This window comes from Oreochromis aureus, linkage group 13 (genome assembly GCF_013358895.1).
Source record: "Oreochromis aureus strain Israel breed Guangdong linkage group 13, ZZ_aureus, whole genome shotgun sequence".
Classification (NCBI taxonomy): domain Eukaryota; kingdom Metazoa; phylum Chordata; class Actinopteri; order Cichliformes; family Cichlidae; genus Oreochromis; species Oreochromis aureus.
In genome coordinates this window covers 1082336-1097642 of record NC_052954.1, presented here as the reverse complement: position 1 = coordinate 1097642, position 15307 = coordinate 1082336, and the positions used below count along the sequence as shown (strand labels likewise).

The following is a 15307-nucleotide window of genomic DNA, read 5'->3' as shown; positions in this document are numbered from 1 at the left end:
AATGACTGGATGTTATTAGGAAATCAAATTTTAAACATGCAGTGTCTCTCCCTTTCTGTACCAGTTAAGGGTTAAGAAAGCTCTCCAGTGGAGCTAAGCATCCACTGATTTACCCTTTGATATGACAGAAGATGCAGTAACAGTCTGCGTTTCACACGGGTGGTGGGCATTTATTCCCCCACAGACGAGAGAACTCATTTGATGTACAGAGGTCTCAGCCAAAACATGTTGCAGTTAACCTTACCCCGTCTCTCCAGCATCACAACCAAAAATGTGTGGTGCAAGACGGCAGGAGAAAACTGCACCGAGTAATAAGATCATTTATCAGTTGGTTCAAAAAACTGATCCATTTTAGAGTCTCGTGAATGATGTCAGCAGTTTTTCAAGCAGGAAACACCCCAAAAATATTTTTCTTGAAAAATTGGAGCATTTTGTGCTCATCATCCTGTTAGACAGTAGCACGTTGAACCAAATAAACCAAACAGATCTGTGGAGTGTTGCTAATGTCCAGATTAGAGTTGTCACTAAAAAGAATAAAATTAAATGTATTAAATAAAAAATACTGGAGACCTTTTTAGAACCACAAGATTTTAAACCCGAGAATTAAATTTTGAACTAAGTTCAGTTTTATTTATATAGTGCTAAATCACAACAGCTCTTAGCTCAGGGATGTTATCTTTAGTGGTTGATAGCCTTCATTAGTGGAGAAAATATCAAACATCCCTTTGAGCAAGCACTTGGTGACAGTGGGAAGGAAGAACGCTCCAACAGAGCCAGGCTTGGGGACGGGCTGCTAGCTTCTGTGACCAGCTGGGGGAGATGGGAGAGCCACAGACACCATAATAACTAAAGGTTAAACTCAGAGTAAGAGTGTAGGGTCAAAGGTGAGTGAACAAACACTCATCATGGAGGATTCAGCGTCACCTGATCCATACACAAATATATACGTTATTTAAAAAAAAGGGAACATTTTAAACTTAAAAGTAGCGAGGGCGTCTGTTAAGTCCAGACTGGGTCTGCAGAGGGTTTTGGTGACCCTTCAGTAGAACATAAGATGTGATTGAGTTTTTTTTCTGCATGCTGTGAAGCAGTGATGTGTTTTTCTTAGTTGTACTTCCTGCTTCAACTGTTTTGTTTTCTTACAGGCTTTAAAGACACAAAGATTTGTATAAACTCAGGATGTAAGAGTTGCTTTACAGCCACAGAGTGATACCCCTCCGGGGTAGAGCAGGTACTGATCCAAAGGTTGGTGGTTCCACCCCCCAGTCTGCCTGCCAAATATCACTGGGCAACATATTAACCCCAGGTTGCTCTCTGATGTGAATGTGTGTGAATGATAGTTAGTGAGCACTTAACAGCATAGAAGACGGTGAATGTGACATGTTGTATAGAGCGCTTTGAGGACTCTGTGAGAGCAGAGAAGCGCTCTGTGTCTATATTTACCATTCCCTCTGTCCTTTTCACAAAGATGGTTACTGGCAAACTGGGAGTGCAGTATCCTGACTGGGAGGAACTGCTTGTAGAGTAATTCAATTCAATTCAATTTTATTTATATAGCGCCAAATCACAAGAAAAGTCGCCTCAAGGCGCTTTATATTGTACAATAGATCGCACAATAATAAATACAGAGAAAACCCCAACAATCATATCATATGACCCCCTATGAGCAAGCACTTTGGCGACAGTGGGAAGGAAAAACTCCCTTTTAACAGGAAGAAACCTCCGGCAGAACCAGGCTCAGGGAGGGGCGGGGCCATCTGCTGTGATTGGTTGGGGTGAGAGAAGGAAAACAGGATGAAAGACATGCTGTGGAAGAGAGACAGAAATTAATAACAGATATGATTCGATGCAGAGAGGTCTATTAACACATAGTGAGTGGCTGGAAAGGAAAAACTCAGTGCATCATGGGAATCCCCGGCAGCCTACGTCTATTGCAGCATAACTAAGGGAGGATTCAGGGTCACCTGGTCCAGCCCTAACTATATGCTTTAGCAAAAAGGAAAGTTTTAAGCCTAATCTTGAAAGTAGAGATAGTGTCTGTCTCCCGAATCCAAACTGGAAGTTGGTTCCACAGAAGAGGGGCCTGAAAACTGAAGGCTCTGCCTCCCATTCTACTTTTAAATACTCTAGGAACAACAAGTAGGCCTGCAGAGCGAGAACGAAGTGCTCTAATAGGGTGATATGGTACTACAAGGTCATTAAGATAAGATGGGGCCTGATTATTTAAGACCTTGTATGTGAGGAGCAGGATTTTGAATTCAATTCTGGATTTAACAGGAAGCCAAGTAGAGTAGAAATGTGTTTGCTGCTTTTGCTAAAACACACGAGTGACTGGATGTCAAACATAAAACCATGAAGCAACCATATTCCCACTCACATGCAGGTCTTAACCTGCTAGGAAACAAGACTGGTTTTTTTTAATATCTCTGATCTAAACCAGTTCTGTCACTGGTGTCCCAGAAGCCCCTGCAGCGGGGCCAGTCTGGCCCATTGGATGGCTTTGCATTAGGGCTGGGCGATATGGCCCAAAATTCATATCTCGATATTTTTTAGCTGGATGGCGATATACGATATATATATGTCGATATTTTTTTAAAAACTCGATGTATCGCCCAGTCCTACTTTGCATTGTGTTTGGCACCAGAAACCATTTTGATTCAACTTTAATTAAGATGTTAACTTCTTCACAGGACTGCAGGATATTCATCAAGAACAGGTCTTTTGTTTTTAACTGTAAAATTGAAAGTCCCTGTGCTGATGATACCACGTATGTTACAGTAAATGTTCTCACATTTGTCATGACTGTGTGTTTGGTTGTGACAGTAAAGCACATCACATGAGCCTCCACGTTGTCCTGCAGCTGACCTGTGCTGACCAAACGCTGACTCGCCACAAACAGTCCAATGGAGTGCGAGCTCAGTAAATTCAAGGCGACACATGTGTAAACGCTACATTCAGAAATGTCGTGTCGTGTGGTTCCTTTACATATTTGGGCCCAAACTCTGTCTTTTCCAGTATGGTGAGCTACAAACACTCAGGCCAACGGATAGATTTGACTTCATTGCTATCTCTGAATGTAGTTCTTGTCTGTGTTTTGTTGGGGCTCTTCAGACTGTTCATCCTGGGCTCCTATGACAGAGAAACCTATGTCCACTGCACCCTGGAGCTGAGCAGCCACCAGTGGAAGGAGAAGGCTCGCAGTTCCATCAAAAAGGTAAAGGAAGCTCGTTTCATAACTTTATTCTCCATTTCTGTCAGATGTACTATGAAGTATCATCATATGTAGATGTTATAATACAGGACAGTGGTATCAATAATATGTACAGTGGTCAAAATAAGGACTGAACACATGACCAACTTTCTAAATATGCAGTTGACATAAAATTGTCACCAGGTGTCGGTAACAACCCACCCAGTCCACACATCAAACCATAGATGTTCGATGTAGACATGGATGTAGTGTAATACTGAGAAATGGCATGAACCATGGGTGAAACCAACACCTTCACAACCTTATCATTGCAAAACACACTGATAGCACTGGTCACAGAGGAATATGTAAACTACTCACGGTTCCAATGCTGGGGCCATAATGTGGAAGGGAAATTAATATCCTTTCACCATGAACCAACCAGGACCAGCTAAGAAGCACTAAGCACTCGTGGAGAGCTTGTGGTAGCCCCTCCCACCCCGTCTCTATCATCCTCTGCACACCTCACATCACTACATCCATCATCTTCTCTGTGCCTCCTCTTCACAACCCCACTTCTGATTGATTCTGGTTATTCCCAATGAAAGGATGGATCGAGGTCATTTCTAATGCAAAAGTTACTCTGGATGGAATGTGGCCCTCTCTGGTGTCTTTCCATCAGCGTTTTAGAAAATTCAACAGCGCCTCGTCTGAACCAGGAGAGGGCGCTGCTGCACAGCTCTACATGAGCACAGTCACCACAGGCTGTACGGAGGCTGTTTGATGAACTATGTTGCTGTGTTGGGCCCTTCAAAGATAATACCCAGGTTTTTGGTCACATAAGTAACAATTATATTTGCATTGGTAACAATCCAGTGTGATTGCTGAGTGTTAAAGTCTGTTTCCAGATATGGAGGCCGTCAGCTGAGTTTCAGAACGACACTTTTCAATTAGACTGACATGTAATGCACACATTATTTTGCAGGTGCTGCTTATTGGACACCTTGTCATAGTGACAGTAATGCAGGCTTATTTTGATTTTGGCTGGCTGATGAGATTGTCCCATTGTTGACATTTTACACGGCAAAGAAAATGTTCAGGCCCCCGCGGCAAACCTTTTCTAATTGCTGCAATTTAGAGATATTACAGTTATCACATCAGGCTTGTTTGGAAGTGACTAATGAGCTTTTTTAGAGGGAAATGTCAGGCTTAATTTGTGGCTCTGGCTCCAGCAAAGCCTGATGCCCGTAAACTTGCCACACACTCCTGGATGACATTTGCAATGCCTCAAAAGATGATTTCTATTGTGGTGAACAGTAATTGGCCTGTACTGTTTTCTCATGTGGTGTTTAATGACTTTGGGAGAGTTGAATTGTCATCCAGCAGGGGGCATTAAAATATCAGCGCCAAGTGTTTCTTTTATTCAGCATTTACACGATATGATCAGAGCATCAGGTCTGTACTGCTGAAGTTCAGCGTTAGCTTTTTTAATTTGTCTCTATGAAATCTAACATGACGTTTAACATGTGTTTGTCAATAAAGGTTGACACTGTGTCATAGGGGCGTGTCTTCATGGTTAAAAGTAACAGTAAAAGACTTTTGCTCACCAAAGCTGGACTGTACACGTCTTAGATGGTCTGTATGAACTACACAGTATGCCATTATTTCTAAGATGATTACATCAGAAGCTCGTCAGCGCCACAAACACAATCAACAGGTTGAATGTGAACGCTTGGATACGTGAAGACGAGGCCTAGCAAACAGGAATGCCTCCACCAGCCGATATCTGAATATCAGTGATTCAAAGACTTAACAAAGGAATAAAAAAGGCTGTAAAGCTGCTTTGTAGGGGACAATCAGATGTTATGTTTTCCTGCTGCTGCCTTTAGGGGGCGCCACAGCAGATCATCTGCTTCCACCTCACACTAGCGTCGCATCCTGTCACACATTCATGCCCGGCGAGCCCGTGCTCTACTCTGCCTGCTTTAGATGGTTGACTCGAGGTATTTAAACTTGCTTACCTTCACTATCTGTAGTTCATGTGTCTTCTGTTTCATACGTTCATTCATCTTTTCTCCAAAGCATGCCCCCTCTCTCCTGGCTCTCCTCCACCTACTCTCTAAGGTCACTGCAGATCAGTGTCGTCTGCAAACATCATAGTCCACAGAGACTCCTGCATGGCTCGTTCTGTCAGCCTGTCAATCACCACTGCAAACATAAGGGGCTCTGAGCAGACCCTGTTGTAATCCCACCCCCACCTCGAACCCATCTGTCACTCGTACCACACATCTCACTGTGCATGTCCTGCACTAGCTTCAAATACCTCTGACACTCCTTTCTACTGTTCTTCCTCCTCATAACGGCCCTCACTTCCTCCTTACTAACGCTCTGCATGTTCTACACACATCCTAAATGTCATTTTCTACATTCAGACTGGTTGAGATGGGTTCCAGTCCCACTGTGACCCCGACCTGCATAAGGGAAACCGTGGATGGACGGATGAGGGAACGGACACTGTAATTGTCATGACATAGTCATTGTTTATAAAGTTTAGCACAAGGTGAAGACGCTGTGTGACTCCAGCCTTAGCCTTGCTCAGTGGAAAGTGTAGAATTGCAGTAATGCATGAACAGGTCCACACTCGACCAGCATAGCCACGAGCACAGGCCTCTCCAAGTGGACCCACTTCAAAGCACTCGTCCCTTTTTTGTTAATGAACACATACAAATGCAGATTCACGGTGGCATTTGAGCCTAATTTATCAGACTTCTCCAGTCTGCATGTCCCCAGCAGGACTCTGTAGTAAGGATTAAAGGCTGTACCATCTGGAAAAGGTCAAACCGCCATCTTTCTCTCCATTTCCCTCTGTTGATTGCCAGATATGACCGTTGCCTGTCCTGCATTAAAAGCTTTTTATGCCTCATTTTGCCCAGTGTGAGCTGCTGCGATTCACTGCACTGTGTGTCTGCCGTCACATAGGGGGGCCTTCTCTAATCAGACAGATCCCTTGCAGTCTGTTTGACATGCTTATGATGCCATATCTGTGCGTTTCCTCGTCCATACACACAATAGAAAGTGTCCATACGTGAAAGAGACGTGCTGCGTTTTAATTAGATTTCTATTTGTTCTGTCTCCTTTTCAGTTGCAGAATACGGTTTATTCACCGTTACGATAAACTGGTGCTGATAGCTTTGACATTTGGCTCGGTGCTTCTTAGTGTTTCTCATTGCTTAATGATTTGTGTTAAACAGCTCTGTGTCCACATCAACACCTGAGCGTGAATGAAATGAGTATTTAGTACAAACTGAGACTTGCTGTGCGTACGTGGTGCTGCTGGGGATGTTATTCTGTTTATAACCTGCTGTCACTGATGGTTAGGTTCATGCCATAAGCTGCAGACGGCTATTTTTATATTTGCTGTAAGTGATTTAATAGGATGGCAGGATTCACAGGTTTCTCAACATGAACCCATTCCTCATAAAAAGATGCTGTGAAACATTTTAAATACCTTCAGATCCCCTCAGAGCAGACGGGCTGGTTGGCAGTGTAACTGCTACGTTGTCTTTATCGTGAAATGTCGCGTTTTACACACTGCCACTTATTGGTTATTCATCACTTAAACTAACGGCAGGGAATGTTGGCATAGAGCTCATTACATGTAATAACTTGTATAGTGTAGTATCACAAACACACACATGCGCATGCAAAGCACATACGTGCTAAAGGTGAAGGGGGATGGCAGTAGGCGGCATTGTGTCTGTTGGGCATGTTTGTACATCTGGTCTCAGCTGATGCTTGCTGACAGCTTGACCAAAGGGACATGCGATGTGTGTATGAACACACGTCAGGTTAGGGCTGCACGATTTTGCATAAAATGAGAATTACAATTTTTTTTGCTTAGAATTGAGATCACGATTCTCTCACGATTTTCTTTTCCAGTATAAATATTTATTGCACTTATTAACTGCACATCAACTTCGTAACAGTTGAGACTGAACATAAAAACATTCCGTCTCCACCGTTGCTCGACACTGCGTGTATAGAGCAGGTAGCACTGTGTAGCGTTTGTCTAGGCTGTTGATCATTTTCCTAAATCCCTCGTTTTGCACAGTGTTGATGGGAGCCATATCTTTAGCCAGGTGATAAGTGATCGCCTCTGTAATTTCTTTGTGCCTGCTGGAGTTCGACGGCTATGGGGAAGCGCTGTATAAGGTTCCCCTTATTGATGTGGTTGACCGGGACAGATTTTCTCCTGTCACTTTCTTGGCCTTTACAGCTTCGTCATCTCTCACGTGCTCTCCGTTGTTGTTGTTGTTGTTGTTGTTGTTGTTGTTGTTGTTGTTGTTGTTGTTGTTGTTGTTGTTGTTGTTGTTGTTGTTGTTGTTGTTGTTGTTGTTGTTGTTGTTTTAAAAAAATAAACTTTATTTATCACATTTTAGACATACAGTTAGGAAAACAGAGATGACATAAGAGATGACATTGTAGTATTACAATGAGGAGCGCTCTCCGTTGTTTTTTCCCTGCCAGCTGGCTTCGGTATCACGTGGTATAAGGCTCCGCCCTTGTCATTTGTTGAGCAGGAAGAGTGAGCGCTCGTTTTCATGCAGATTATGTCCCGGATCAAAATGCGGTACAATCGTCATTTTTTTTTTTTTTTTTTTTTTTTTTTTAAATCGTTGTCATTTGGAAATGAGATCGCACATAAGTATGAATTGAGATCGCGATTTTCTAACGATTAATTGTGCAGCCCTACGTCAGGTGATCATTTGTTGTGTAAAAATTCTGCTGTACACGGTGGGTGGCTTTGTTTTGCATGAAACCTGTGTGCGTGCGTATTGATGGGTGTATGATGTTGTGCATGGCCCAAAATCATGAAGCTTCCTAAATCTGAAGCAGAAACATAAGTGAGTGGCTCTGTTAGAGACGACTGTTGTGAGTGCTGACCAGTGCTGGAGCCAAACATCTGCAGGCAGCCCTGATCCAATGAGCTTTGCTCTGCAAACCAAACCAAGAACATGATCAGCTCATGTAAGTACTGTAGCTCATGATTGTGTTGCCCACTGAAGACATGAACTTTTATTGACAGTGTGGCTCATTATAAATGGACTGATTCTTAAATAGTGCTTTATACAGCGTGCGTCAGTCACCCATACATACATGAGTACTGCGTCGTAGTGGTATTAAGAGGTTCGTGTGTTTATGATTAAAAACTTCTGACACCTCCTTTTTTAGCAACAGCTTTAAAACTCAAACTTTCTGTTGTTCTTTTTCCCAAATTGTGCTAAAGTTTAGTCTGCAGACGAGTCAGGTTAGTATGGGACTCTCGCTGGAATACATGCAGAATATTCAGTATTGTCTTACTGAAAAGAACAATACTTACCATCTGTATGCCATCATATATTGCTGCAAAGCCGGTGTATATCATTCAGCATGTTGCCTTCACAGATGCTTCGTTTACCCACTAATGCATTGCTGGAGCCGGTCACAGCTCCCACATCTTGAAAACATTTGAGAGCCTTGTCTGCAGCTGTCACCCACTCCTCAAGACACAATTTCTGATCCTTTTCCACTGTCTGTTTTCCAGGCTTCTCACATTGCAGTCAATACTCACTGTGTGAATATTGACTGCAATGACATGTGTGTACGTACACACACACACACACACACACACACACACACACACACACACACACACACACACACACACACACACACACACACACACACACACACACACACACACACACACACACACACACACACACACACACACACACACACCTTTCTCACCTCCTGCAACATTAGAGTGGTTGTTTGATGTTCCACTATGGCTGTCTTTGTGTCTTTAATCTGCTGCAGACACCTGATGAAAGGCAGTTGGTTGATGAGCAGTGCGCACGCACACAGCCTACAACAATGACTCATCTAATACTTCACTTCCTATTCAGCATTGTTTTTGGGGTACAAATGATACGTCTATATCGGAACATAAGAATGCAATAACACCTTTTCAAAGGGCGATTAAGAAGATTCAAACGTTAAACTTCAGAAAAGTAGTAAAAGTCCTACACACACCACCTACCTTGAGTATATGATGAGGACCCTGTATATAGTTTTGTATGTGCACTTTTTGCTACATCCAGCAGTAATGACAGTGCAAAGAACTGATAAATAGTAGTTTAGCTTTTTAAACTGACCTTTAAACACTCATTCATTTCTAAGTAAACTGTGTTCATGCAGAAGAGTTTAGTGCCAGTAAACTTTATCAAGTTGGATCCATCTATCAAGATCATTTGTTTACTAGGATTGTATCTCAGGCAGTGTGAGGGCACAATATTATTTATTATGTGGTTCACTAATAAAGACAGGTCCATATTTACTCTGTGGGTTTTAATTTCCTCAGCAGGGAGGTTGTTCAAAGGATGTCTGAGAATTTTAAAGTTTTTTTCCTGAGTATTTAGAGTCCGTGTGTCTTTGTCTCTTTGTGTCTGTCCGTGTGTCCGTGGGTCTGTGTATGTTTGTATGTTTGTCTTCTCTCTTGTCACATAATTCCAGAACAGATCTGTGCGGTCGTTCCAGCTGTTGTCGGACTTGTTGGTCCTCTTGCGCTGCTGTAATAATGAATTTAAAACTGATCCTTTGGCTTGTTGGCAATGATGTGCAACAAATGCACATGTAAAGTGCTACTTAGACTGGGACATATAGAGTGGATCCTGAGTATAACAGTCTCCAAATAACTGTCAGGTTATCCTGCATGTGCTCTCATGTGTATCGCTCTGATGCTTTGTACAGGTCTTTAAATCTGGAAACCAGACAATGTAATGATATGTTTCCTCTTCTCAAAAATGCACAAAGGCCGGAGAAGAATCAGATTGTTTGTCGTGTCTAAATGCACAACCATTAGATATTCAAATGGCACCTAAGGGAGCCCGTCACATCTGTCACACACACTGTGTTGTAAAAGGTGATGCATTCGTCAACCATTTCCACTTTGCCATCTCAATTAAATGGCCAGTTCTAATTCTATTTGACAACGGCTGCATGTTGCAAAAGGCTGATTAAAGACATGAGCGATTGGTCTCACAAGCTGTTTGTTACTTATCACTTTTCCACTGATACATTTACCTTGCAAGAAACTCAATAGACCAGTCAATATGTGCATGACACAAAGAGCCACAGCCATATTACAGATTTGTTGATATTACTCTTTACAATGATTTTGCTCTGATCCTGGAGGTCTTTCAATAGCAAAGAAATGAGCTGTTAGTGGGTTTTGACTCTTAAAATTGGCAGCCGTCACTACAGATAATTCATGTTTCTCACCAGAAACGCCAAATACAGAGTTTGACATGTGATAAAGATGTTGTCTAAATTAATAGTTTGGTCTCTTTTTGGATCTGAAGCCTGTAAATTGATGGCGTAGGAAAAAAGGAGGATTTATCTGTTAGGACATTTTCCCTTCCTGCCATGTAATTGCATAAATGTCATAGATTTGGCTTTAAGTGGTTGGTTTACTGAGGAGAAATGGCATGTGTTTAATTTAAAACGATACAGCCCATATCAGCATGGCCAGTGGGAAAATATCAGGAAATGGCTGATTGTAACTGTGCATAAGTACATCTGCAGGTTTGTGCAAAAACTGGTGACCATTAGTTGTTCACTTGGATTTATTTTGATTTCCAGTTAAATTTGACCCCTTGATTACGGGCCTTGACGTCCTGCAGTGTAACCTATACTACACTTCATGTTGGTATAACTGAAAACAGGCCGGATGGTTGATGTATGAATCATTGGAATATTCTTTCCTTCCATCGACAATGACATGTCAACTGTTGTGACGTAGGCTAGTCTGTTTTTCCTCTCCTGTGTAAGTGTTATTTAGAGCGATGGTAACCACTAAATATATTTATGGTTTCTACTTCTCCTTACCAAAAATGATATTATGTAGGGTGCATTTATGCAGCAGACCCAGATAAAAATTACATATATTTATTGTGCTCTTCCTCCCCAAATCACTCAGTGTTTGTGGCTAGCTTTAAGTAGCTGTTTTCAGAAGGCCGGCAGCGAGGAACACTGAGGATTGTTCCCTTTTTTCGCTCGCGGACAGAAGGTGAGAAAATGTGTAAATGCAAAAAAATCACCAGTAAATGTTACGTGGCCAGTCGGTCAGATTGGCTCTCGTAGATTCAAGGAGCAAAATGACATTTGAGCAGTCGTTTGAAGCAGAGCGAGGAGAGCGGTTCAGTGGCAGCACCGAGCACCAGCGCTTAAAGGAAAGCAAGGACTGAAATGCCAATTTGATAATGAGGGAAGTGGTGTCTTAATCCTTTCTGAGCCAGAGTAGGTTTGAATTTTGTTGTCATTTATTCAACTAGCATGATGTAGCAGTCTTGATAGATCATTATTTTTCAATGCCAGGACAAAGACTGTGCTACAAAAAGAAACTGCGTGGGCGACCAAACCACTGTTTCTCTCCATACAAGTGCAAATTAGGCAAAACACCTTTTGTTTTCCCCTGTCTCCATAACAACGGCTTTGTTCTTTAAGCTTTTGAAACTGGCTTCCTATGATTAAAAACGGCAACTTGAAAATTCATATTGAGGCGCCCAGCACATGCATATCACTAAAGTTTACAGCGATCACATAAGACAAATCCACAGAAAAGTTAACGTGGCAGAGAAACTGCATTAAATCAAAGCAGGGTTGTTAATATCTACCCAATACTCTGGCAACACCATATATGTGCAAAACAACAGGCAAACACAGCAGTTTATTTAGGTTGATATGGTGAGTGGACCAGAAAATGACCTTAGTCAATCATAAAAGAACCACCTTCAGCATAGAAGCCAGAACTGAATCAGAAACGGAATCAGTTGATACATTATTTTAACTTTGAACACAGCTTTGTTTCAAATGCTGACCATGTGTGAATTCAGTGTATTTAAGGATTGAAGATAAGACTTTATTGGGAAATTTGTGCGTTAGCACAGCTCAGGCACAGACGGCAGAAGAATACAAAGATTATACCACAATATGGTCAAGAGTGACCCTTTAAAAAGTCCCAGCAGGTTCATTTAAGGCCCTTATCTTAAAGAGAGTATATTTAACCACCTACCACTTGCCTGTGTGACTGTGTCTGAGAACACGTACTACAGAATATGCGTCACAGTTAAAAATCCTAATAAGTACCCACGTAAACACCTGAGCAGCTATTGGCCATGCAGCCTGGTCCTCAGCCCACTCCACCTTCGTCACCATCGGGGCTGCTAATTTGATGTGGCAGGGAATTGCTGCGTACTTGCCTCGCAGCGACTTGTACCCTATAACCATACACAAAACGATCTGACATGTGGTATTAGATTAAATTACCAAGCAGTGCACTGACAAGGAAAAGGATTTGCTCAACCCCCACATCTCCATCTCACACACACCCTCCCAGACATGCTGGAGACCAAAGAGACGTTCAGCTAGGCGACAGGAGGTGCTGCCTCAGTCTGACTTATCCATTATGTCTGCAACTGGCTGTTTCTTCATATAGATCGTTATAAATATAACCCTTTCATAGCTCCTTCACTTTAGTGTGTGCATGGCTCCATTCAGGTTTTCTATGTTATTTTGCATTTAATTTTTAGACTTACTACTTTGTATATTCAAAGTGGATCAGCAAATGATTTTAGTATGAGTGTTCTTATGAATTTGCACAATATAAATGACACTTAATGAGGCTTTAAATCTCAAAGAGTCTGACAGCCCAATAGCAGCTACTCGTTGTGGGAATTTTTTCAACAGTAAAGGTTGGAATGGATCTCACTTTTTTTTTTTTTTTTTTTTTTTTTAACCTGTTGGAAAATGTGGAGTATCTCGTAGGTCACAGCTGTTTAACTACAAAGTTAGTCGGGCCAGATTTCCAAGCAGAGAAATTTATCTGAGCCTGATCAGCTTCAAACAACACAAATGTATTAAAAACAAATAATCTTTATTCATTATAAGTCTCTGCACACCAAAATGTGCATAAAAACAAGAAATGAGCTGTAACTGAGGACAGTCTGTGCCAGTGCCGACACTTTTTTCTTCATATTTGAAAAACCCCCCAAACATTTTGATAATTCCCTTTCAAATAAAATGGAGGAGGAGTTTTTTTTTTGTTTTTTTTCGTATGTCTTTTTTTTTTTTTTTTTTTTTTAATTTATTTTAACAAGAGCAGCACCTTTTGGCAATCCGAAGGCAACGGCGAAACGTGTTGTCAGTCGGTGAGCAATGAGAGCTGCTTTTTATTGAGTGAAAAGCTTGATTCACATGTGTACGCTGACCCAAACACACTGAGGAAGACGACGGCTACTTTCTTAACGTTAAGACGCTGGTGTGTACTGACATCAGTCCAAATCTTTACTGGTCTGTTAGCGCGAAGATTCTGTGCCATGGCTACAAGTTCGAGAATGAACTTCCCCTCGCAATGGAAGGACCGCTTCCTTCGCTCTGACCGATAAGTCTCCTTCTGCTGAAACACTAAATGGGTCTATGGAAAAACTCATCACCTCTAATTGACCAGAAAAGTTCTCTTTTAACCTCGCAATGAAATCAGTCATCATCATGTCTGGTGCCGTGATGAGATGCATTTGCAGAGCGTTGGAAAATGCAGTAACCGGCCTGTGCTCAAGTCAGTCGTGAAAAGGTTCAGCTTGACTTGGAAATCCAGTTCTGCCTTGTAGTCCCACACTGAGGTCATTCAGGTGTTTGAATGTGTCGCTCAGAAAGCAGACACTGGCCATAAAGCTGTTGTATGCGATTCAAGTGTGTTTCTGCTTTATTTGCCTGCTGTTGCAGAGGAAAGCTGTGATCTTCTCTCTGAGGTCACAGAAACGCTCCAGTGCCCTGCCTTTGGACAGCCACCTGACATCATTGTGCAATAGCAGGTCGCGGTGCTCAGCAGACGTTTCTGAGAGCAGCATGCGGAATAAGTGGTGCTGGAGGCTCCGCCTTAACCAATCATGCTGCCCGTTGTCGTTTTGAGCTCTGTGCTTACGTTTGCGCACAACGCCGTCTGATGCACAATGCAGTGTTATCATTTGAGGTGCAACAACCAACCACGGTGCTGCCAAACTGCTCACTTTACTGCCATGGGTGGAGCTCCATCCATCACAAGCGTACAGACACGCTTCATATCCACACCTCTGTCCTCGAAAAAAGCTGAAATTTTCTCAAAGATTATCTCGCCAGTTGTGCGTCCCTCGAACGGCAGTAAGCCATGAAGAAAACTAGCATCTATTCACAACTGTGCGTTATCAGTTGTGTCTGTGGACTCATGTACTGCTACAGACTTTACATCAGTTTTCTTCAGGTCATCTATCAGCATTTCAAACACGTCTGACGCCACAATTTCAACCCTCCGAATATTTGAACTGTCTTTTAATAGCAGACGTCACACTCACATATATATTTGCATCATTTATCACCGGATCCACCACGGCCAGCATGCAGTGTTTCACTGTTTCTGAATCTGTCAAAGGCCTTCTCTTCTTCGCAAAGATCCAGCAAACACAAAGGGACACGCTCTCTGAGCTGCACACGACCTCTGGTTGTAGATGCAGGTAAACTCTGTACTTTTGCAGGGAAAGTTTGTGCAGAAAGTCGCTGTTTGTCATTGTGTTGCCTTTGTAAGTTGTAATCTTTAAGAACCATCAGCATGCTAGGCTACTAGCTGTGTTGTGTTCACAGTCTACACTATGCTGTGGGATTTTTTTTTTTTTTTTTTTTGGTTTACTCTGTTTCTGCCAGGACCACAGGCAGACGTTGCTCCTGGGCCGCCATTTAAATAGGCTGCTTGTAGGGGTTTGATTTGCATGAACCTTTTAGGATATAGTTATTCTGTAGTTTGGGCTCTCTAATTTTACCCATATAACATTTAATGAGCTAAATATAAATACTTTTGTAGGGAAAAAGGCAAATATCTAAGCATGGAAACATACTCTCATAGCATGTTTTCATTTTACTCTGGATTTTTTTTAAAAAGGCTACATTTTAAATTACAAATTTATTTGTATGGAATCTTTGTTGCAGAAGGCCTATGATATACACCACTGTGTAATAGATGTCTTATCAAAGTGAGTATTTTATTCG

The 15307-nt window shown here is 42.0% G+C and overlaps 1 protein-coding gene across 1 annotated transcript in view; it reads left to right on the top strand.

Annotated features, from left to right (window-relative positions):
• pdzd8 (PDZ domain containing 8) overlaps positions 1 to 15307 on the top strand; it is a 41578-nt gene that overhangs the window by 13317 nt on the left and 12954 nt on the right. The window contains exon 3 of the mRNA XM_031755014.2: positions 3112 to 3214. Within this exon, the coding sequence (XP_031610874.2) occupies positions 3112 to 3214 (103 nt within the window). The remainder of the gene's footprint in view (positions 1 to 3111; positions 3215 to 15307) is intronic.